General features: G+C 48.0%; 1 protein-coding gene across 1 annotated transcript in view; it reads left to right on the plus strand.

Annotated features, from left to right (window-relative positions):
- Positions 1 to 25,992, plus strand: part of LOC138582916 (alpha-N-acetylgalactosaminide alpha-2,6-sialyltransferase 1-like) — a 376,181-nt gene that overhangs the window by 288,445 nt on the left and 61,744 nt on the right. Inside the window, exon 5 of the mRNA XM_069654669.1 lies at positions 16,069 to 16,172. Coding sequence (XP_069510770.1) covers positions 16,069 to 16,172 — 104 coding nt within the window. The remainder of the gene's footprint in view (positions 1 to 16,068; positions 16,173 to 25,992) is intronic.

Raw genomic sequence — 25,992 nt, forward strand, 5'->3', positions numbered from 1 at the left:
GATATTTTCTTATATGGGGTAGTATGCTTTGGAATGTGGGTATAGTATGTGACATGTTCTTGTGTTGGCATGGACTACGGAATTCTCTGATCACACTGGGCAAGATACATGTTTAGGTTCAGTTATACTGCATATATGCTAGCCTTATCCTTTTCATTTGCAAGATGCTAGTCCAGCCCTGGTTTTAACTTTGCAGTCTAAGGACTTGTCGTCCTGGATATATAATGGTGGAATCTAGGACTACAAGACCCAGAATGCAAAGGTAAAACCAGGACTGGACTACCATCTCCCGAAGGGTCTGGATAATGTTGGCATGTATAAGAGTGTGCCTATTTTCCGGATAATGTGTGACAAGGATGTGCTTCCAGCTGGGCTTATTATTATGTCCATGAAAAGATGCAGATAATTTGTGCTGCTATGGGACCGTGTGCAACTGATGTGTACTGGCAAAGATTCTGGAGGTCAGACTGTTCAGAGAGGGGAGGAAGTTACTGACGGGCCCATAGGTCAGTACTTACCCTCCTGAGCTTGTATGACAAGATAGCTGCACCATGTGAGGACAGGGGGTGCAGGATTCACATACTCCAGATCAACTCAATGATGAGGACTCAGTAAGTTGGAAAAGGGAAGTCCGTTTAATGGCAAGTACATCAAACAGGGAAAACAAATGAAAATCAGCAGCATTGCGATCACCTCTCTCGCCCGACTTCCTCGAACTTCAGTTGAACAGCCACTTTTATGCATAAAATTCGTCATCATTGACGTCTAACTTTACAAAAATCATCATGCAATATAATTGGTTAGGAAAGGTACTTAAGTATAGGTGCTATATCTGTATATGGTAACAGAGCATGCGGGTTGGATAACTCTTATCGGATGGGCGTCTACGTCCAACCCTCTACATCACTCGTGATAGACGTCACTACAAGTACTACGTCTCATTGGTTCTACTGGCTATCGGACCCTAGATTACTTGGTCTATTGTGATTGGGCAGGTTACACCCCTAGACATAAATCCCCATTTTAATTAGCAGCATGTATCTTAGGGCTATGTGTCAATTAGTTGGCTAAAGATGGCCTCGAAACTGTAGTCTCTTATCGGGAAAAGTTATGGCATCCTCGGGTTCTGGATGACATCAGGCGGTGGTACTTCTTCGCGCCTGGCTGGTCACATGTCTGTTCACCATGAATCTGCTTCAGTTTCCATCTTTTATTGTACTTAATTCTGTTTCGGCTCTGCCACCTGTCTGGGCCTCTCTTATCTTGAGCTTCACAGGCGAGCTGGTATGCTGCGGAGCCTGATTCTTGCGAGTTGATGCTCTCCTCCCCTTCTCTGGTTGACCTCGCTTTTCCTAGGCATGAGTCGCTCTTTGCTGAGTTTCGATTCCGCTCCTTCTCTCGCCTTTGGCTGGGTTTCGAAACCTTGGCCTGTCAGGCCTCTGGCTGCCTAGGTACATTTCTGCTTTTACAAAATGGAGTCGCACTTGTATGATGTGCTTCTTGAGGTAGATATGTAGGGCCTCATTCCGGGTTTGGAGCTAACCATGGAGTAATTAGCTCCATGGTTGCCTCCGAAACCGTCCCAAATCCGGCATGTTGAATGGAGTAATTACTGGCCCATTCCAGGGTTGGAGGGACCGGTAATTCCCCATTCACCTTTTGCCCTTCCCCATTCCCATTTCTGCCCCATAGGGCTCAATGGGAATGGGGAAGGAGGTAATTACGGCACCGTAAATTACGGTACCGTAATTACCTCTGAAGTTTTTTTTTGCACGTCCCGTACTTAACTCCTGCTAAAAGAAGGAGGTAAGGAAGGACCTGCAAAGGGACCTCGGAATACGGAGGTAAGGGATTACCGGCATCGGCACCCTTATCGGTGCTGGTAATTCCTTACCTCCAACCTCGGAATGACCCCCATAGTCGGCACATGCCGCTTCTATTATTCTACTAAGCATTACAAGCAGTATCGGTTTCTTAGCATCTTGCATTTCAAGCCTATTTACACACGTTTAACAGGACGGTTGCTTCCATCTTGTCTCGCAGCACTGTTTCCTTATGTTTTAACATTGTCTCTTCTCTGTGTCCATTACATTTATTTTAGTAGCTACTCGCACTGGTGTGCTTGTCTTCGATAGCCACTTTTGTTCATTCACAAGTCTGTTCAGGCACTTATGTCATTTCTACTGGCCTTCCATTAAGGCTTTTGGGGTCTCTTTGTGGACCGCATGAAGGTACTCCTTATTTCGTATCAGCGGCTGGTATGGCTGTCTGATAGGGTACTGCGCTGCCCAGGGTTGTCTTGTTATGGGTACTTCAACAAGCACAGATCTCAAAATGTATACTGGGCAGAGTCCCAGTGCGGCTCTCTGTTGGTTAATTTGCTCTTCATATGTCACGCCCCTTGGCGGGTACCTTCCTGGCAGATCGAACTGAGGGGCAGGGGTGCAAGTCATGTCTAGAACCTCCTCTACACTCCCCCCTCTGGTCAGTTCATCGACCACTGCTTCTTCAGTTTTCGTCTCCATTTCTCTTGATTCTTCAGTGTTTTGCTCATCATCTTCAGGGTTGGTACATGATGGTGTGAACTTATGCGTCTTTGGAGTCAACATTTTTATCACTCCTTTCAAACTCCCTGCTATTTTGACATGTTCATCCTTGTTCCAGGTCATTAGCTGGCATTGTCCATTTGGACTGCAGTAAATCCATTTTGCTTCATACTTTCTTTGTTTCTTAGGGTATGCAAATTTGGTTCCTTCTGGCGCAAACTCACTGGCCTTCACAAAGTCCTTTATCTCTTCATCAGTCAGGTCTCTGGGCTTCCACCCTGGCTCTACATCGACCATAATCTTCACCCCAATGGCTTTCTTTGCTGTGTTCTGGCATTGTGTGATGATTATTTTGATCACACAGACACCTAGTAGTATCATTACTAGCAGGGCTCCCAGAAACTTGAATATATCAGCCATCCATTGTGGGACCCACAAGAACAGGTTCCCAAACCAGCTGTCATCGTCCACTTCATCCGTTTCGTCAATCATTTGGTTCTTTAGCTTTGTCAATATGCTTATGGCCTATGTGAGGGTTCCATTCTCTTCATCGTGAGATGGTATGAATGTGCAACATGATTTTCCAATTTTTGCGCAAACACCTCCATCCATTGCAGTAATCATGTCAAGCACATATCTGTTTTGGAGAGTCATCAGTCTGATTGCTCTCAGTTCCTCCTTGATCGCGTTGAATCCATTTACAGTGGTGTTGATGGTCTGCAGTAATTCCATCTGGTTATCTGCAACCATTTAGTATTTGCTCCAACTTGGATGTGTGGCAAGAGTATTGTTGTGAATACTGATGAGGTGAGGCTAAACAGCCTGTGTTCATATGGGATTGCATCAAATGCTTCTTTCGATTTGGTAGAAATCTCTCTTCATTCGGGATACTAGCTCCGCAGATCTCCTTTTCCTCAGGTGAGCATCTGCTTTCGGGAAGCTGTCAACACTCAGGTCACTTTTTGGGATCACTAGCGCAGGAACGTGGACGTTTACTATTGTGCATATGCCTCCCCAGTTCTTCGGAAGTCTTATATATGCCTTGGATCCATATGCTCAGTAATGATCCATAATTACTGCGGTACCATGTACCATTCCTGGGGCGTCAAAGACTCCTCCGCAGTTCTGGTTCTCTCCCATCTTCCTCGTACCATTGTTTCTGAAGCAGAACTTTGGGCTTTCCAGTGGTACTATCTGCAGGGCTCCTCCTCTGTCTTCGACCCATGTGAGCAATTTTGCAAGTTTTGGCCATAATGGCTTGCATCCGTTCCATACTATGTTGATGGTAGGTTCGTATTGACCAATGACCATCCAGACTCTGCAGATCACCACTCCTTTTTCCCATCTGTCTGGTGAAAGCACTGTCCCCCAAATCTGCATTTGGCCTCTGTTCTTCCAACTTCGGACCCCCACTGGAGTTTTTCCTTGAACGTTTAGCTTCTGATTCACTTCCCGTCTAATTCTAGCTCCCTTCATTCCAGGGTTCTCGTGTCGGATTACATGATTCTTAGTATGGGCTTTGTTTCTTGTCTTTATGTCCTGAACATAATCATCCTCGTCAGGGTCAGTTGCTTCTGTTGCCCATTTCAGGGAGGCATCATTGCCCATGATCTGGCCTCTGCTCTTGCACATTGCTACGTGTGACATACAGTGTGCTGTCTGGACATCAATTTCTACAGCCACAAAGATCTTGGATTTTCCCATACTGTATGGCAGGAGTACACCGACGAAGCATTCTCCTTCTGACTGTCTTCGTCCTACTTCCTTCATGTGCTGGTACAATATGTTGTTTCCAAGATGGGCTGTGCTATCCAGGTAGTCGTTAAGTTCACTGGAATCTTCGTGAGGGCTGCTCTTGATTCTTAGCATTCGTCTGTAGTTAGCTATGGCTATGTCTCTGAATGCATCTGTGCTGCTTTTCCACTTTGGGTATCCCGGTGGTGCAGGCTGCCTCGACTGTATCGCTATGGTAGGAGAAGGCTTTGCGTTTCCTTTCCCTCCCTTTTGTAGTCTGTCGTCAGTTTCCCCTGACCACCATTTGTTCGCAAACTTCCCAACGTGAGGCTGTGTTGTGGGCTCGCGGCTTGTTCCTTGTGTTGGAGCAGGTGTGCCTGCTGTCATAGTTTCTATAGTCCTGTTCTTCAGCTCCTCGTGCAGTTTCTTTGCGTGGGCTATGAATGGGAACATATACTTTATTAGCATCTGTGTCTTTTCTGTCAATTCTTTAGTGGCCATCTCTGTTATTTTGAGGGATTTTGTTATTCCATCTGTCTTTAGAATTTCACTTGGCTTTTCCTGGGCATTTCCCTTGTTTTCTGGAATCGATTGCTTGGCAGGCAATCCCTCCTTTTCTGCTGCCTTCGTCAGAAGCCTTGTAGCCATTGACAATTACCCTTGTTTGTGTGGCTAGTGCTACATTATCATTCATTTCTTGTTGTCCTTGTCTCATGCTTTTCTCCCCCTTCATTATCTCATGTATAGACGTATCACTGCTAATTACATTCAATTTCAAATCATTTGCTTCATCATTAGCTTTTCTTGGAACTGGAATCACTATATAGGGTCTGGGTGCTTTTGTGTGACCCTGACGTTCATTATCCTGTGGTGGTACTGATAGTGGGACACTTTGCTCACCAATAAAGAAAGCAGTTCTGATTGTTAATAATAGGAAAACAACAATAAGCACTGTGCATATGCACATTATCGTTAGGAACGATAATTTGCAGCATTTTCTTCAAGGGATGTGGAGGCCCTTCTGCTGGGGGTAGAACTATGTTACTGTTCTGGGCCCCCATTTCGATAAAGTCCATAGTTAATTATTTATTCTTTTCGTGCTTTGATCGCACAGTTCAAAAGGTCTATTATTACTAAAGTGTCGAGTGCTTTTAAGTGTCCCCCCTCTTGTGGGTGATGATGACAGTCTCTGGGTATGCAGCACAGTTCTGTTCGCTAGACTATGGAAAAAGGTTAGGTTATCTATTCTGGTACAGCACATTTATTTATGTGTATCTGTAGTAGGTGAGGTCGCAATGAATGCCTCGAATTTGCCTTGGTCCTGAGGACATGCTGGAAACAGTTCAATGCGAAAGAATAAAACGATGGAACTGCTACAAAATCACACAAAATGGAATGCTGAAAAATTAATTAAATAAATAAATAAAAAAATAAAACTGAAAGTGTATGTGTGGCTAAAATAGGAAAAACTGAGCTATACTCACAAAAATAGAGTTGTAACAATAGGAACAAAAATAAAAATGAATATATGGAAAAGGTAAAAAAAACGAGTTAAAATCACAAAAATAAGATGTTGCAAAATTAGGAACAAAACATAAAAGCAAAAGTGAGCATATGAAAAAATAGAAAAAATGGGAAGGTTGAAGGAAAAGAAAAATAAGATGGTGAAGTTCTTGTGTTCGCTCCTTTCGTTCAGTCTCTCTGCGACACGTTGAAGAACAGTGTCTCTTTCCTCTGTCTGCTCCACAGCGGTAAAATGACGAAATGTTCTATTTTGGATCTCCTCCTTCTAAGGCTCTCCTCAGCAGTGGATGTCCATAATTGCTTCTTAGTTGCGCTATGATGGCTCTCAGGAGCCTGTTTAATTGGGCGTTCTTCACTGGATCTCTGAGAAATGTGGCTACGTCAACATTGTTGGGTCTACCCACTAGTTCTGGAAAGTTCTCAATGAGATGGAAGAAGACTCAGTATGCGTATCTGCTGTCTTCTGGTGTCAACGATTTTTGCTCTTGTTTTCTAGTCTCTAGATCACAAGCCTTTCTTGCAGCGACTGACCAGTCTTTGTCTCCTTGATCTGTCCCTCTGCGAAAGGTCTCACTGGAATCCCCTTAAGAATTCTCACTGGAAGTTGGATAGCTCCACTTGCAGCATTATACCATGGAGAAGTGTGCCCATGTGTGGGGCGTTGGCCATATCTCTAAGGAAGGTGATGACGTCAACATCTGCAGGCCTTCCTACCGTTTCTGGATAGTCTGCGACTAGTCTGAGCATGACATTGTGAGCCAGCTATGTATCTGCGGGTGACAGGGACATCTGCCCTGTTTGCTGGGTCCTGATCAAAATCCTTTCTTTTGACGTGAACAGTTTTTACACTTTCCTGCTGCGTGGATTGCAACCACGTAGTTTAGTTTGTACCACACTTGGTTTAGGAATTCATTGATTCTTGGGTCTATGATGAAGGTTAGGGTATCTGTGGTTCTCCCAACAGCTCCTGGGCACTCCTCTATAATTCGGAAAAATAGGGTGTAAGTCAGTTCATTGATGATCACTTGAGGTGGCAGCATTTGTCCTTATTCCCAATACTCTGGCACTTCGGCAAAAGCCTCGGCTAGGACAGTAGTTGCTGTATTATCTTACTGTTAGCTGGATGTTGGATGAAATCTGGGATACTTGTGTCTCTCCCTACGAATGATGGATATGTCTCTAATACTAATCGGAAACAGGAAAGCACATCCTTTGTAATATTTCTACTGGGGGAGACCATGAGTTTTGCGGTACAGTCTTGGTTCTGTTTGCTTCGGGATATTGTTTTTGGTTCTCAGGAATGTCTTACTTTCCACTTATCAGAGTCTTAGGGTCTTTTCAGTGTTCAATGTGGCTCTAAACATTTATTTAATTAGCATTACGGCGGCTTTGGGTGTGTGATTCTCTTCTTTACCCTGTTACTTTGGCTGCTCAGAGTGTTTGTTTTGTTGCTTTTATCCCTATCAGTACTTAGAGGAAAAGTTCGGTGTAAGGCCAAGATTTTCACAAGAGCTCTTTTTGTCTTGTCTTTTCTGCTCATGCGTTCTTCTTCCTCGTCATGGATCTTGTCTGCACGTACTGAGGTTCTTTCCCGTTGTCTGTAGCTTCTTCACAGCTGGATGCAGCTGAGGGCTTTCTCCTATGTAGGGTTTAATGTCATTTAGGAAGATCCAGGCTCTTCTGCCCTTGAGCTTGACAGCAGACCGGGTTCGGTCCTCTTCGAAGAAGGGAGCATTAAATATTGGCGCGTCCCACCTCTTTCTTGTGTGGTTCTTCACCAATACTGTGTAACCAGGGAAGACGAGGGGCGCACAAAGGATTTGAGCTGCGCCTGCACCAGCACTTTCTGTTGCGCTGTCCCCTTTTCGCCGTCGCTGCAGCTGGTCTGTAATGACAAAGGGACTGGATGTCATACAGTTGAGATAGTCTTTCATTTCTGATGATATGCCGACGAGAACCTGTGCTTTATACCAAGCAACAAGCTAATCTGTTCGAAAACTGAATTTACAAAGTGAGCCCCATTATCTGATCTCATTACTTCGCACACCCCCCATCTAGGGAACACCTCCCTCACTAGGAACTTGGCAGCACAGGTAGTGTCGGGGTGTGTACAGGGACCTGCTTCTATCCATCTAGAGAATGGACACACCACCACAATTAAATATCTGTACCCATTGCACACTTGAATCATATTGACATAATCGATGTGTAAGTGCTGAAACGGTCCATTTGGTCTGGGAATGATTCCTCTCACTACTTTTAATGTGTGCCCAGCGGTGAACTGCTGGCAGACAATGCAGTTCACCATGAAAAATGCAACATGCTCTGCTAAATTCGGTGTGAACCAGTCTTCTGCGAGCGTTGCGGCTATGTTTTCTTTTGACATGTGAATGGGGTAGTGAAGCTGTTCTAGCGCTACTTTCAGAAGGGCGACAGGTATTACTGGTTTACCAGTGATGTCTTGCCTCCACAATCCGTCAGAGGGGTTTAAAGAGCACCCCTGACGTTTCCACAGATATTTCTCCTCCTGAGGTGCCTCCCCTTGGAGCTCCATTAGCTGAGTCTGCCCCATATTGCTATAGGCTTCTGGTGTGGCTCGCGCTACTATCATCCGCTCATGGGTATGTGCCACCTCCACATCCATGATTGTTTAGTTCCTAGATGCCATACGCTTGGCTTCTGTGTCCGCTTCATGATTTCCACGTAACACGAAATCCGTCCCCTTGGTATGAGCGGCGCATTTCACGACGGCTATGCCCACCGCGAGCTGTAGTGCTTTTGTCAGCCTGTCCAATAAGGCTGCATGCTGCACTGGCGGACATCTGCTCGGAGGTAGCCCCTCCTCTTCCAGCGCGCTAAGCCTGTGTGCACTGTGGACGTCACACAGTTACTTCCTGGTCTGCATGATTCTCAATGGCGAGTATCAGTGCTAGCAGTTCTGCAGCTTGTGCAGAATAGTGGGATGGTATTCGTGCACTAACGAGTACTCGAAACTCCCCGTTCGCCAGGTGTTTCACCACGGCCACGTCTGTATACCTTTGTCCATCTTCTCGGTCTATTCTCGAAGACCCGTCAATGAAGACGATCTCTCCACTCGCCAGGGCATTTTCCTTTACCCTGGGGATTTCATCATATAATTCCTCATAGTTCGCACAGTCGTATATGGGTTCTCCCTCTGTGACTGGCTCAGCTATGAACCTAGCAGGGTTTACAGTTTTACATCGCATTATTTTGATCGATGGATTAGAGATGATCACCTCATAGGCGGATGCTCTTTGAGACTTCAGTGTGCCTTTTGGCTTCTCTAGTATGGCGAACAGTGAGTGCACCCCATCACAATGGATGACGCCTTCTCGATGGCGAACATGGCAGCAGCTAGATTTTGTTCGCAAGGGAAATGGCCCTCCATGACTGGGTCCAGATTCCCGCTGTAATATGCTAAGGGCTTGTACCCCAGTGAGGTTCGCTGCACGAGCACTGCCGTCATGAAATTACCATCAGTATGTGAGAACAGGGAGAACTCCTCTGCATAATTAGGAATCCCGAGAACTGGGGCCTTACAAATTGCCCCCTTGAGTTCTGTAAACCCCTTTTCCATTGCCTCAGTCCACTCGATATCTTCCCTTGTCGCCTGAGCCTTTTTTAGGGCCTGAAGCAAGGGCTTGGTATATGAGCTGTAGTCGAAGACCCATGCTCTGACGTAATTGCACAGGTCTAAGAAGCTTTGCATTTATTTTATTGTGCGCGGCTTGGCCGTGTTCATGATAGCTTCAGCCCTCTCTGGAGTCACCTTCTTCCCCTCATGTGAAATCAGTTGCCCTATGTACAATACTTCTGGCTGACAGTGATGCAGCTTCTCCTTATCAACTTTGTATCCCTTCTCAACCAGTATAGTTAGTAGCTGGACAGAGTCTTGCCTGCATTGCTCTTCAGTGGTGCTGCAGATCAGAATGACATTCACGTACTACAACACAACTCTGTCCACCCGAATATTGCTTAGGTCCATTTGCAGGACTCTGTTGAATATAGACGGGGACTCGCAGTACCCCTGTGGAAACCTCGTGCTTTTCAGGCGCATTTGTCTGAAAGTGAATGACGTCAGGTCTTGTGAGTCACGGTGCAACGGTATCGAGAAAAACGCATTCTTCAGATTGATCACCGTGAAATATTTTGCCTCAGTGGGTATGTTGCATAGGATTGTAGAGGAGTTCGGGACTAGAGGGAACTCGGCTTCAACAATATCGTTTAAGGCTCTTAAATCTTGGATTAAACGCCAAGACCCTCCTTTTGATTTCTTGACAGGGTAAATCACTGTGTTACACAGCGATTCTGACGTCACAAGGATGCCCTGCTCCATCATGCCAGAGATTGTCTTCGCGATCCCTTCATCTGCCTCTCTGGACATGGGATACTGTCGCGCTCTCAGTAAAATTGCTCTTGGCTTCAGTTTAATTTTCACTTCCCCTGCCCCCTTCAGGAGTCCTACATCGTAGGGTCCTGTTGTGCATACTGCGGCAGGCACTTGGGCCATGTCGTCATCAAAGTATTCCGGGCGTACTAGTGCCAACATCATTCTCTGTGGCACCTCTCGTTTGATCATTTTGACCCAAAATATGAGACTCACTTCCACCCTTGTCTCTTCTAGGTCAGGGTGTTCATCGAACAGATCATCATCGGTGACGTCAGTCACTCAGTACCCTTCTTCAATGGCGACAATCGCACCCCATTGTCTGCCTTCATCATTACATCCTTCGACCAATACCACTTTCCCTCGTACTGCGGAAGATTGCACCCTTAAAGTAAATACTTGTCCCTCCTCTTCGTGCATGGGTATTCTTGGTCTGAATAGAAACTCATCTGGGGTTCTCATAGGTCTGTCTGCAAGGCCTGGCAATCCCGCCATAAGCACCCGAATGCCATATATGCGAAACCTCTGCTTCTAGCGGTATAGCCCTCATTGCTTCATGTCCAGAGTATGCTGTGATCATTTCGCACACGTTTGAATAATGCATTCCTGGAGTGGGGCCCACTATACCATTCTCGATAAATGAGATGGTCATGTTTAATTTAGTCATCAGGTCCCGTCCCAGAATATTTACTGGAGTCTGACGTGAATATAATAGGGGTACATTCATTTCGCGCTCACCCACTGAGACTGGGAGTGCGCCTGTAAAGGGAACTCTACTATGAGCTCTAGTGAAACTCTGAGTATCTATAGCCTCGCTGGACAAGGAAAACTTGCCTTCTCGAATGCATGAGCGCGTTGCACCCGTATCAACTAAGAAGGAATATTCTTTCCCCCTATGGTGACATTCACCCTTGGTTCCCTGTTAGGGTCTGGTGTCACCAATAGGATAGAGGACATCAGAGTCCCCTGTGAGCTATCCTATTTTATATATAAGTTCGTCCACTGTATACTTGTTGATTTCCCCCAGTCCCAGGGTTAACTGCCCCTCTGGAGCTAGTGCTCTGCGACATGTGTGGCTGTGCCTGCTGGGATTGTCCCTGCGGCAAGTTCCCCATGTTCGGTGGTTGAACCACTTGCTGTGCCCCTTGCTGCATGCCTGATGCCTGCGGCTGCACTGTGTAATGCGGTTGCGGGACGGCAGGTTGATTCATCATGCCTGCCCCCATCCCTTGGCTGTTTTGCCACATGCCTTGGCTTCTGCACATACGCGCTACGTGTCCCATCATTCCACACAGCCAACACACTGGTGGTGGTCGGGCCATCTGTCCATCTGGCGTAGCTGGACTGCCCATCTGTGCATTCTGGAAGCCCCCTTGAACATTCTGGAAACCTCCTTGGTTACCTCAAAACCCTCCCTGATTATTCTGCCATCCTCTTCCTCCAAAGCCCCTTCCTTTCGGGTAGAACCCTGCGTTACCCTGATTATTCTGCGATGGGTTGGTAGCTTGTTGTGCGCTTGGCTCAGCTGGGCTGGTGAGCATGGCTCCCTCAAAAGCATATTTTGAGAGTTTCTTTTGCACTAGCTTGGCCTCCTCTCCCTTACGCGTTGCCTCTTTTTCCGATTCTTTTCTTGCAACAATCTACAGTAGTGTGCAATTGTCAACTGTATTGCGGCCCATGGTTTTGCTTCTACTCCTACCAATTTTTTAAGCTGCTTCTGCACCGGTTCGGGTAACCCTTGGCATAATATGTGGTAGAATACGGGGATAGATTTTTTCCAAGACTCATGCATTTCGAGTACCCACGCGTCCTGAAAATTCCGGATATAAATCAACGGATCCTCGGAATCTTTCATTTTCCGAGTCATTATAGCTCCCATATCGGACGTGTCTGGTTATAGCGTTCGAAGCACTTTCCACTCTGCTGCTCTGCAGTTGTTAAATGGCGCTCTGTCATGGGAGGTATTAGTTAAGGTTACCCTAGGATAGCCTGCCCATTTCCATACATCAGCTGCTCTTTCACCAAGTATAGAAATTAGGAGGCCCTTAATGTCCCCTATAGCTAAGGTGACACCCCCGTCATTTTCTCTAACTCGTGTATCCATTTTCCGGCTCACGATGTCAGCATTGGAAGCTTATTTTTAAGATTCTCTCGGTCCATGTGTGGCCATGGAATATATTGTGGTCTTGCGCAGTCCTCCTTCTCTTTCCCCATAGCTCTCTGGTCTATTGCCGGGGTGGCATTCCCGCCTTGCTGTCTACCTGGCAATGCCCTTAGTCTGTCTGCATAGGCAGGTGCTGACGCCTCTCACTGATCGTGGGGTATTCCTTCATGACGGCCGGACTGCGTGGTAGACTTTGGTGCCCTACTTGTGGACCTGCTAGAGTCTGACCATCGTACCCTTCGGTCCCCTCGGGGTCGTTTTTCACACCGTCTCCCTTCTTCATATGCCACATCCTCTGTTTCAGATTCTGAGTACTCCCAGTTTACACAACTCCTAGCGTCTTCTTCATTTTGCCCAATCTTCAGCCTGTCTAGGGACAGTCCCCTGCTCCCACTACTTCGGGTGACATCCTCAGTGTCATATAGTTGAGTGCTCTCTAAGCGCTCATCTTCCCTTCCCCTTGGTAAACTAGTTCCAGTCCCATCTCATCACAGATTTTATCAATCGTTTCCCCGATGCTTCTGGTGTCGAAGTCATCTTCAAAATTTGTCCCGCTTGCACCTGGTACCGCATCGCTTGCAGGAAAAAAATCTTCTATGTCTTCCCATTCTACTGCAGGACTGGGTTTAATCACTTCCCTCTTCAAATATTCAAGATCCCGTGCCCTCTGTCTGTGCTTACGTTCTATTTCTTCGTCTATTTCCTTTCGCTTTTTTGCTTCCTCCCTAGCCTTATCTACTTGCCTCATTTGTTCATTTCTACATTCTTTTGCCCTTCTACTTTCCTCATCTTCCTGCTTTTTTACTTTTCTTTCGTGCACTCTCCTTTCTTCCTCTAACTTTAGCATGTTCTCCCTGTACTTTTCATAGGCTGCGTATTGTGTGCGATTGAGCGGTATTCCTTGCTCTTCGCGATATAGTTGTTCTCGTCTTAGCCTATCTTTCTTTCTTGTCCTTTCTTCTCTTACTTCCTTCTCCCTTTCCTTCTCCCTTCCTTGTGCTTCATCAGTCCTTTCTCTCGACCGTACCTCATCGCTTCCCTTTCCATCTAATTTCAATAGTATCTGCCCTCCCATCCATTCGCCCTTTGCAAAGGCTAACTCATCACTTCCTTTCCGCTTCTTTCCCTCTCTCTCTTTCTCGAGAGATGCACTAGTCTGTGCCTGATCCTTTTTTCCACAATCGCGTCTTTCCCTTTCCCTCGGGACTGCAGAGGCAAGATTAGTGTCCTGCTCCCTCTCCTTGATCTCGTCACTAATGCACGTAGGTGACTCATATGCGGGATTGCTATACCCCGTAGCTGCCTTGAGTTCTCTTAGCGGGTAAACCCCTTCTGTTTTGCTCCCTTCGATGACTGGCTCAGGCGGGGCTGTTGGGGTGGTAGGCGTCTCACCCCCCTCCGTACATACATTTAGTATCCAGTCTGTGGGTGGTTCTTCCACCTTTGTTTCTTCAAACATTTTCCATAACTCAAGGACAGCAAGACGTTTTTCTAGCTTCTTGCCTGAATATGTGGCGTGTAGGAAGGTGGTCATGTGCTGTAAAACAGCCTTAGAAAGCGACCCCTTCTGGGGCCAAAGCATAAACATCTTATTGGCAGTACCCATAACCCACTCCTGGCTATATTTCTTCAGTTTTACTGCATGCTTGGGCAGTTGCTTGCATAAATGCGCAAGTGGGGTAACTTCCTCCATTCTTAATTTCGTCACCAACAATATTTACACAGTTCTTTAATCTTTCCACTAGTATGAGCGAGCACCACATACGCAAGCTCCAATCCATTTTTTTCCCACCAGATTTTGTACCAACAATTTACTCAAAACCCATCAATTCAAAGGTGATTCCCTCTTAGTTACGAAATCGCGTAAAGCCAAAATGCATTTCAATCAATCATCAATACAATAATTTCACATTTGACCTGAAGACTAAGTCAATAAAGACCTGAGAGAGACTGGACGTGACATATCAAATGGCTTGGCTCTGATCCCAGTTCCGCTATTCTATTCGCCATTAACAGAGTGATACAAAATATCGAGGCAGAGGCTCCGAATATTCGAACTACAATAAACGAGGTAGATGCTTTGAAGCCCGCGATCTCTCTGTACTTCAGAGAGCTAGATGAAAGAAACTAGAGACTCCGACCACCCGCTACAGGTGATTTATCTCTACATATAGAGGGATTATCTACCCAAGAGAAGACATTTCTTGCTTTATTCAAGGCTACTTCTTCAATTCTCTCCACAGAACAAACCAGCTACAACAGTTACTGTACGAAGAGATCTACAGCCACACCGTTTTACAAGCAGCTGTAGTAGTTATACAGCTATATACATTACTAGTAGATCTTGTAATTGTTTTTATAGAATTATTAGTGACACTACTCCTGACGAAGGTCCCTTTAATAACCTATAGAGGACTGAAACATGTTGAGCAAATGACAATGATTTATATGTTTTCTCCATTGATAACAGTCATAGGTCAACTAACTGATGAAGATGTTCAAGAGATATTAATTTGAGCCTCTTTAGCTATATTGATCCACGATCAATTAGGATCGAAGCCTATTTCAATAGCCAGTGTTTGTCACATTTTTTGATTTTTTTATACAGTGTTTTATAAATGTTGAAGTTTTAATAACTTGTATTTTTAATGTTCAATAAATTATGAATGATTATTTTCAGAACAGTTATGTGTTTAATGTTGATAACTGTTGATTAGAGCTCTCTATCTTCTGTGTTTGTGCACAGCCATGGGAAACAAAATGTCGCTTGGCATTATTTTGGCATAACACCTGTTAAAGAATCATGCTCTGCACAAAAGCACATTTAAAAAAAAAAAAGTAAAAGCTGTGCCCAGATTCGGACCTGCTGTGCAGGCTGCTTGGCTATTAGCCCTTACTATTTCGCTGATCTTCGAAATGGATAAACAGTCTCCATAAACCCTCCAGAGAGCACTGTTATATTACAGTGTCCTGTGTTGAAAAGACATGCCAATATGCATTTCTTACATTGTACATATTGGTAAGTTGGATCAAGCAAGGTAGATAGCAGGGCCCGAGTGACCCCCAAATGATGTCCCTGACCTCCATCCCATTCCCCCATCTACTCCAACCTGCCTCTAGTATAAACTCAATCTCTCAGGCTGTCCCGGACTCTACTTCCAGACCTTCTACAGAGCTCCCACTTGTTCCTCTATCCATTGGCATTCTACTCACAGCATTCAGAATGTAGTCCATATCTACATTTATTATCTGTGAGTACCTACTCTCCATAGATTACTGCTCGATGCTTGGTGCAATATGCATCAACGGGCACTCAATTAGCCCTCTATGTGATGCAGAAATGTTCCAATATATTATTGATTTTGCAAATCCCACATGTGTACACATGGAGTATCAGTGTTCTGCACCCTCAACTCATATAAGCAAGTGTATTATATGTTAGTAGGACTCTTATGCAGAACTTAATTGCGCTTTCAAGCTCTTTTATTGTGCCATACGGGAGAGGGAAGACCTGAGTTGAGTTTGCACTAGGTATCAGCAGTCTGAAAGGGACAGCAACCGGGCCTGACAGCAAATGATATGGACGATGACAGCTGCAGAGAATTTCATGCGATTTGTTGAACTAAAAACTGTGTGAATGTAATGCGCCTTTGGCTGGTGCGTTCTTACCTTCCTAACCTTTTCTTCCTTAGGAGACCAAGTATATACACCTGGCAGAGACCGAGAGTGATTATGAATGGATAACAGCCCTTTCACAGAACAATGAGATCAGGAAGGGAAGCTTGGGCCTTCCTGGGTAAGGGACATGCTATTTATCTTTGCTGAACTCCAGGTTGTGATCGTGCTCCCAAGCCCTTCTTTCTTTATTTCTTCAGTATATTTTATTGATATTAATTGGTTCGTTTTGTGAACAGTGCATCCAACCTACTGCCAAATGCCAAGATAATCAACAGAAGATAAACCTTGAAACCACTCCCACCCCTCTCTCCCTCACTGCCGACTCTGAGAGTACACTTGAAATATACATCTTTATGAAACTGAAGTACCATCTCTAGAAAAAATACAAACTCCACATCACCGGGTTCATTAAACCGAGATAAAAGCAGAGAGCCATTCATTTCACCCCAAACGTTTCTCCAGGTGGCCATGTCCCACACCATTCTATGTCAAGACCGGAGGCGAGCATTATGCTTTAAAGGGCCCGATTCATAGAATTTCTTGCACGATTCAAAGTGACTTTGCACTGCTGAAAAGTGACTTTGCACTGCTGACACAAACGCCGATTCATGGAACTGTGCAACGTGTGTCTTTGTCGAGCAAAGTCAATGCAGAGTCAGTGCATAGTCAATTTTGCAGTACAAAATGACTTTGCAAAAATACACTTTGCACAGTTCCATGAATCAGGATTTGTGTCGACTGTGCAAAGTCACTTTTCAGCAGAGCAAAGTCACTTTGAACCGTGTAAACAATTCCATGAATCGGTGCCAAAGTCTTTAATGCCACTCTCCAGAAGCTTCTTTTGAAAAATCAAACTTTCCTGTTTTTTTGTTTTTCTTGTTTTTAAACCAATAACTAAACCGACTTTAACAAAACTTCTAATACAAGGGACTACAAATCCCTAGAAGTCCACGGTGTCTCTGTAGTTTTGTGTCTCTTAACAGTAAACAATCCTGCTCCAATAAACTCCCCATGTCATGTCTTGCCTGTGACCCCTCCTCTTTTTTTGCTGCTCTCCTAGCCGTAAAGTCATACTTCTGTTACTCTTAACTATACGTGCGCTTGCTAACTTCTATTTTGCTTGATTATACATATTATATTGTTTAAAGAGCACGTTGGCAATTGCTTCATCATATTACAGTGTGAATGGGTTTCTATTTTGTAACATCGCACGTGTGGTACATGTTGGGGGTCCCGCCACTCCCCCACGCACTCCGGGATGACAGGAAAGGAAGTCCGCTGCATTGTTGGCACCTGGCCGGTATTCCAGCGTGACCCCGTACTCAAGCAATGCGAGCATCCATCTCTCAATTCTGGCCGGGGGCTTAGATGACGAGCCCGCCAGAATCGGGAGCAGGGGTTTATGATCAGTCACCACAGTCACCGGGCGCCCCAGCACATAGAGGCGAAAATGTCGGCATCCCCACAAGACCGCCAGGGCCTCCCTCTCGATCTGGGAGTACCTCTGCTCCGTTTCCGAGAGCGCCTTGCTGGCGTATGCTACGGGCCAGAGGTTTCCATCCCGGTCCACCTGGGTCAGGACCGCCCCCAGGCCGAACGGACTGGCGTCGACCACAATCTCCAAGGGTAGCGCCGGGTCGAAAAACGCCATGGTGTCTTCCGTTGTTAGGGCGCTCTTGATGTCCTCGAACGCCGACTGTTCCAGTGGACCCCAGTGCCAGGCGGTCTCTTTCTTGGTAAGAGCTCTGAGCGGCTCAGACCTCGAGGCCAGGTTTTGGATGAACCGACCACAGTAGGTCACCATGCCCAGAAAACTTCTCACTTCTGATACGGATTCCGGGGGCTGTGCACTCTTTATGTCCTGAACCTTCCGCGGGTCGGGTGACACCCCTCCTTCCTTGAACACGAACCCAAAGAATTCTATTGATGGGCGCAAGAATTCGCACTTGTCCCTATGGATGGTGAGGCCCAATGACTGTAGTCTCTCGAAGGTCTTGGCCAGGCGCTTCAGGTGGATCACCTCCGTGTTGGCAAACACCAAAATGTCATCACTGATGTTGAGTACCCCTTCAAGATCAGCAAGTGCACCCCGGATAATGTTCTGAAACACTTCGGCAGCTGACGATACCCCAAAGCTCAACCTCTTGTACCTGTAGAGTCCCCGGTGGGTGGTGAATGTAGTAATGTACCGGGACTCCGGATGGAGGACAACTTGATGGTACCCTGCTCTGAGGTCGAGTTTGGAGAAGAATCTGGCCCCCTGGACCTCAGCAATTATGTCATCGATGGGCAGGGTCAGGTGTCGCTCCCTTTTTATGGCCTTGTTGGGTAGCCTCATATCCACACAGATGCGAACGGTGTCCGGCTGCTTTGGTTTCCTGGCCACGACAATGGGGGACACCCATGGTGTTGGGCCTTCCACTTTCTCGATGATGTCCAAGGCCACCAGGTTGTCCAGTTCTTTGTCGACTTGCTCCCTCAGATGAAAAGGAACTCTCCGGTGTTTCAGGGCAATTGGTTGTACTGAGTCGTCAATGTGTAGCCGGACTGGATCACCGGTCATTCTCCCAATGCCGTTGAACAGGGCTGCGTACTTGTCCAGTAGATCGTTGATATCTTCCAGGTATACTGAGTACGCAAAACTCACTATCGCGAGTGCCTCCGCAGCCGCACAGCTCAGCAGGGTGTTGTTGCTTATGGGGGTCACATAGAACCGGGCTCTGATCTTCGAGCCTTCATGCTCCACCTTCGCCACGAACGCTCCGTCCAGCGGTATGGGCTCGAGTCCACCGAAGGCGAAGATGCGAGCTCTTGGCACAGCCAGTTTCGGTAATGGGTCAAGAGCGTCATAATATCTCCCCTCGCCATAACATTGACCGATGCCCTGGTGTCCACCAGCACGGGAACAGGCGAGCGGTTCACCTCCACCACGCACCTTGGCTGTCTCCTGCTTTTGCCTTTCAGGATCCCCATGCTTGAGACGAAGAAGATGTTTTCCTCCTCCTCTACTTCAGCCTCCTCTGCCTGAGCCTCCTCTTCCGCTTGATCCACCTGGGCCACGTTGGATGGCCGGGTTTGGCGCGGAGTCCAGATTCGGGCAGGACCTCTGGGTACCATGACAGGTAGAGCCGACTTACACACTCTCGAGAAGTGATCCGGCAGCCCACATCGGCCACATGTTCTTCCTGCGGCTGGGCACTCTGTGGGGTGGGGGAGGTCATAGCCACATTTCTGACATGACTCCCCCGATCTTCCTGCCGTGTCTCGGGGGGCTCCACCAGGCCTTCTTGTTCCTCTGCCGCCCCGCCACACAGCGCACACCTATTCGGCCTTGATCGAGCGTGAACCCGCTTCCATCTTGTTTGCCCGTGCCTCAGCCACTTCGTGACATCGACCCAGTTCTAGTATACGGGACAGAGTGATTCCCGGCTCTCTGAGGACCTGTCTCCTCAGTTTGCCGGAGGAGCATGCTTGGATCAGCATTGTCCGTATCATGTCCTCCGCGTCCCCCCACGCGCACCCTTGGGAAAGGCGGCGCAGGCGGCCGTAAAACGTGTCCAGGGTCTCATCATCCTTCTGCTTGGCCGACAGCATCACGAATCTCTCAAAGTCCACGTTGGCAGTGGAAGGAAGTGTGCGAGGAGAGCCGCTTTCGCCTCACCATAGGTCTGGTCCACCGGAGTCAGCGACTCGAAGATCTCCTGAACCGCGGCTCCCGCCGAGTACAGCATGGTGGCTACCATGCTGTCATCGTCATCCACTCGAGCAGCCCTGAAGTACATGTCCAGGCGGGCCACCCACCTCTTCCATCGGGGCCCCAGACTGGACGGGGGGCCCGTAGGATCGAATTCTGGTATCGGTTGCAGGGCTGCCTGGGCTCTAGCTTGAGCCATAATGGGGGGCCCTTGTGGAGCAACAGGCTGCGCCCCTAGTGGTGCCTCTGGTGCAGGCCCCTGATTCCCCGGTGGCAGCGGTTGCAGAGCTTCAGGCTGGGCCGCCTGACCTTCGTCCTGAGATTCTTCCCCAGGATCCGCGGTGTCACCGTCCTGGTCGCTGTCGGACATGGGACTGAGCGCACAGGCACCCCACTACCAGACCTGGGGCCGCAATTCAGATTCCCACCATCACCATGCGGAAGGATGCACCCCCATGCCACACACAGCCTGGTGCAAACACACGAACAGAACTTCCCAGAACGGCCACCACCTCGTGATGATGAAGAGGATCAAAAAGAGTGTCCTGATGATGAAGGGGGCGAGGAAGTGCCTTGTTGCCACCTTGCAGCAAAGCACTGCCGTATAGAAGTCCCAAAAATTGAGCCACGTGTATGGACTGGACTAAGCAGGCCCTACCATATTAGTCCTTATCCCGGCTTACACTCGACGTAACAGTCCCAAAATCTGATGAAAACACACAAATTGGGTATGGGCGTGCAGGTCATGCATTCAGCAACCACAAAATCCAAAAATTAGACCCGGATCTCCGAGAAGTTCCGCGGCCTCGTATGCAAAATGGCCGCCAGCCGCGTGTGCGGTCAGCAGCCACGGCATGAAACGAAACGTCCGTGAACGTTCCGTTCGTTTGAAAAATTCCGGACGCCTTTCACCGCCGGGCCCGGGCATCCGACATCACTCGTCGCCACTGTTGGGGGTCTGTCCTTTGCCCCCCAGGCATGCCCGTGAGCCCCCAACCCAACAGAGCTCACACGCACACGTCCGTCAGGTTCGGGCTCCCCGGTCGCTCTACCGCTTCCGGGAACGCCCCGTTTATTTAAGCCGCACGCGGCGACGTGCAACGTCACGCCGCCGCGTGCGCAGCCCTTATGGGGCAACGCCACACTACAGCGATTAGTATTGAGGCATTATATTACAGGCGATGGGCGGACGTGCCTTCCTGGATGAAATAGCATGCACGACTAACAGTGCTCAGGCATTCTATTACAGGCGGTGGGTGGCGTGCCTTTCAGGACAAAAGAGCATGCACTGCTGGCAGTGCTCAGTGGTCACTGAGGAGCGCACTGGGACAACAAGTGATTGCGCTTTTCTTTCAGGTAACCATTGCGCCTCCCGGTAAACTGCTACAGTTACAGAAAAGGATTTTCTAGGAGAGCCCTCTGCACTTCACTGGCTACCCACCTCACAACCAAAACTCAGGATAGCCTGTTCTCACTCTCCTTTATTCCCCTCCCTCCTCCCTCTCCCACTCTCAGGCGAACCTTGGCCCCCCTTCCCCCTTCCGTTGTACTCTCCTACTTCTCGCCCATAGCATCAGATGAGGTCTCTCAACAAGTCCTCTCCATGAAAGTCTCCTCCAAAGAGGTACTTCGCTGCTGATTTCTGTAATCGCTCCTTTGCCACTTGCTCCTTCCCACGACTTCCCACGACTCCTCAAGCACTCCCTTGTGCTCGCTCTCTTTAAAAAGCCTTCTGTCGACCCTTCTTGCCCAGTAAACTATCGCCCTGTCTCCATTACCCCCTTCCTGGCCAAACTCTTGGAGAAGCTGGTCATCTCTCAACTGTTCTGCCACACTGAATCTGTTGGTTGTTTCCACGACCACCAGTCTGGCTACAGAGCAGCCAGAGGCACGGAAACATCCCTCCTGAACACCTGTGAAGACTTGCTCTCAAATCTCGATTCCAACTCTCCTTCCATTCTCATCCTTCTCGATCTTTACTCTGTCTTTGATACAGTCAATAATGCTAGCCTTATAAATCAGCTCTGTGATACCCTTGGCATCACGGACCTGGCACTGGTCTAGTTGACCTCCTCCCTATCTGACTGACCTTCCCAGGTTCAACTGGGCCTTTTTCTCTCTTCCACTACACTCTGCACCGGCGGTGTCAATCAGGGCTCTATCCTCTCGCCGTGGCTGCACAACATCTACCATGGCCCTTTGGCCCACTTGATCTCCACCTACTCTCCTCACTTTCAGTGTTATGCGGATGACACACAGCTCTCCTTCAAGCTTCTCTCCACTGCCTGCGCTTCTTCCTCTCTTATTCCTGTCTGTCTGCGATTCAGGCATGGTGCGCTGCTATCGATATCTGCATAAATGCCAGTAAGACTGAGATCCTTCTCATTGGGACCCCTGCTCCCTCCTTTCCTCCTACTCTCTGGCTACCCTCCATGGGCCCCCTCCTCTGCCTCACTATCTTGTGAGACTAAAAACCTTGGTGTCATCTTCAACTCCTCTCTCTCCTTCTCTCCTCACATCGCGGACCTTACCAAGAAGGCCCACTTTCAGCTGCACCTCCTCAAAGGCATTCTCCCTTTCCTCACCTTCCCCCAGAAACTCCATGTCTCCAGAGCTCTGGTTCTCTCTAGACTGGACTATTGCAACAGCCTCTTCCGTAATCTGCCCTTATCCTCCCTCTGCCCACTTCAACTAATCCAGAAAAGGATGCAAGACTTATCCTTGACCTCAAGCCCAGGGACCCAATCTTTCCAGCCCTAAATGTGTCCACTGGCCCCCGGTGTATTTTTTGTATTTATTTGTTTATATAGCGCTTTCATCCAAAGCCATCATAGCCAGTGGCTATGGGGATCATATTCATGCATCATCCACACAGCTTTCAGGGGCCCCACTACATCCAACTCTCTCTCCCTAAAAACCTTCCTGCTAGAGCCCTTCGGTCTTTCAGCTTCAACTCTCTGTAGATCAGAGAGTGGGGAGTGGGGGCTAGATCCCTCTCTTAAGCAGGAACTTCCCTCTGGAATAACCTCCCTGGCCCTCTCAGACTTGAGCTGGATCTCCTTAAGCTTCTCAAGACCCTCCTTTTCTCTGCTTCCTTCCCTCTCCCCCTCTCCTGCTAATTCCCCCCTCTGCCGCATTGACTGGCTGCCTGGTGCCTTTTGAGTCCTACAGGGCACCAGACCCTCCTCAGTGAGGCTGCCCCTGCACCCTGGTCTGACTCCTCCTTCCCACATAACCTGCAATGCAGTTCTGGGCCACTTCCCCTGACTAGCCTGATGGGGTGTGCATCCCTACTGAGTCCGGTCCCCTACTGTCCTCGCACTTGGTGTGTGGCCCTCACTCCCTGCATCCCCTGGCACTTGCCCACCTGGCCTCCCTTATCACTGGGCTAGCCCGGCCCTCTTCTTCCCCTCCTCCTCCACCCCCTGCTTATGTATACCACCACTCTGCCCCACACTCCTCTTCTACCCTAGCACTATACCTTCTGCGATGACCGGCACTCCTCCCCTCCCCCGACCCGTCCCTCTCACTCCTGCATCTCTTTTTACTGCACTTAGACGATCCGAATGACACAAGGTCTAGCAGGACCCTTATTATTGTTTTCTTCAATTGCCACCACCCCCACCCCCACTTTTTTGTCTTGCTGTGCCCTGAAACACCATTTGCTGTATAGGTGCTTTATGAATAAACAATAAATACAATACATAAAAATAAATTACTGCTTTTGCGCATAGCATGGCAGATTAGAGGAAGGGACCTGTCCTTCTCATGCGCTGAGGTGCGTTGCACATATTTTAAAAGAAAGGACCTTTCTTTCTCTAGCACATAGGCGCCTAATGCCTAAATAAGTTCTCTGCTTGCTCACAAAACTGCAGTCCACAGGGGATTTTGAGGGGTGACTGCTCTCTGTTGCAGCCTGCAACATTCAGGCCAAGGCACAAATGGCATAAATATTATATAACTGCAAAGAACATCTCTTGCATTGCAGCATTGCATTGTATGTAACAGTGAGACCATAATGGAGCCAGAAAGCACATCTCCATTATAGGGTGAGGAGGAAGTGCCTGAGCTGGATAGAGATATGTCCCCGAGTTTCAAGAGAGTCTTGGTAGATTCATTGGCCATAGCAGTTTCACAGGGTGTGAAACCTATCCAAGACCACCTGCATGGGCTGGAGGCACTCATTGCAGCCAAAGGCTCAGAGAGCTCAGCCCTGGTGAGGGCTCCTCATCTAAGCACCCCAAAAAAAGGGAGTGTCTCACAGGGGGATGACAAGACCTAGAAGAGCCTCCCATCTTCTACCCCCCTGGGTCAAAGTGAAGGGGTTCAGAGGATGCCCTGGGAGGTAGCCGACCCATTTGGTAAGCTGAAAAGTGCATTTTTGGAGCGAGCAGCTGTGCCAAACCTCTTACCCCTTACCCCAGTAGCAACAAATACAAGGGACGCCAAAGAAAGGGATACGACCTTCAATGAAGAGGAGGAAGATGATGAAGATGATGGTTATCAAGATGATAAGGACGAGGTGGACTACAGCAGCAAGGGGCCTAAAGAGCCCAAGCAGAAGTCTCTAGTTGCCAAAGCCAAGCTAGAGGAAGGGGACATCATGGGAGACATGTTTGAACCCGAGGCTATACGACACTAAGCCAACCAAATGGATCAGGAAGCCGCTAGAGAAGGCGATGCATTTCAGAATGAGGGCTGAGTGCCCACAGCCTCAGCTCCCTAGCAAAGTCATGGACACACCAGAGCTTAATGCCAATATGGTCACTTTCAACACCAAAGTGATGAAATATGTCAGAAGAGGCATAGACCGTGCCTGGAAGAGTTGTCAGGACACGATCCTTGACCTGGCGGGACCCATAGTGAAAATAATGGGCTTATCAGAAAGAGCTAAGGATACCGGCAAGCTCGTGGACACCCTCAGTTTAGCCAGCTGGGTGCAGAGAACTGTATGCCTTCTGGGCAACGCAATCTGCACTCTCTCTTCAGAGAGGAGGCACAGCCTCTTGCTGAAGATTGACAGCAAATTGGGGGATCTTGCCATCTATGAGGCGGGGAATCTGCGCAGGGATTGCTTTTTGGGGAAGCATTTGTGAAGGAGATGTCCTGGTTTGTATGGACATACACTGCCCTCGAAAAAGCACAGATATCAATTAAGAAAATATTCCCCGAATGGGTTTTTGCAGGGAACGGTCGACACAGAGGCCGTTCGACCGGTTGCTTTTGCTTGATGTGAAGGCCCCAAGGACCCAGGGCACAGTACTGGGAAGCTACGCAACATGATGCCTTTTTCCCCACCAGAGGAAGAGGTCCGCATGGTTGGGGAGGACGTGGAGGCTATAGACAACAGAGCACAGTCAGAGGTAAGTGCGCCATGTGAACCATATCCCAAAGTAGGGCGGAAAATGTTGCGAATTATAGCCAAGTGGCAGGAGCTATCGGGTGATGCTTGGGTGTTGCAGACAGTGGCAGGTTTCAAACTAAAGTTTGTGAGCTACCCGCAACAAGTTCGCACTCCCACGCGGCTCAGAATGGCAAGGGAGGAGGAAGAGCTCTTGAATAAAGAATTGAGCAATCTTATAGAGAAAGTACGATAGAGCAGTGCCCGTAAGGGCAGTCAGGATTTTACAGCAATATGTTCCTGGTTCACAGGAAGGAAAGTCGAGGTTGGTGATCAACTTGAAGGAGTTGAACAGTTGGTTAGTGTACAGGCACTTCAAGGTGGAGGGGATTCACCTCCTCAGAGACATACTCTGAGTCGGGATTTTACAGCAATATGTTCCTGGTTCACAGGAAGAGAAAGTCGAGGCCAGTGATCAACCTGAAGGAGTTGAACAGTTGGGTAGTCTACAGGCACTTCAAGATGGAGGGGATTCACCTACTCAGAGGGATACTCCTCAAAGCGGATTGGCTGGTGAGACCAGATTTGAAAGATGCCTATGTGACTATCCCGGTTGTGCCAGATCACAGGCAGTTCCTCAGATTCCTCTCGAGGGAGCAGAGCTGGCAATTCACATGCCTGCCCTTCGGCCCAGGCTCTTCTCCCTGGACATTTACCAAAGTCATGAGGTCAGTGGTGGCCACAATCAAAGACAGGGGATTCAGGTTCATATTCTACCTGGACGATATTCGGATTCTAGCCCAGGACAAACCAACGTTAGGAGGAATGGACAAGTTCCCTACTGACATTCCCAAGGTTTCCAGATCAATTCGGAAAAGTCAGAGTCAGTTCGGAGACAGCAGG

The sequence above is a fragment of the Ambystoma mexicanum genome, chromosome 3q (assembly GCF_040938575.1).
Source record: "Ambystoma mexicanum isolate Mex_15411 chromosome 3q, UKY_AmexF1_1, whole genome shotgun sequence".
NCBI lineage: Eukaryota > Metazoa > Chordata > Amphibia > Caudata > Ambystomatidae > Ambystoma > Ambystoma mexicanum.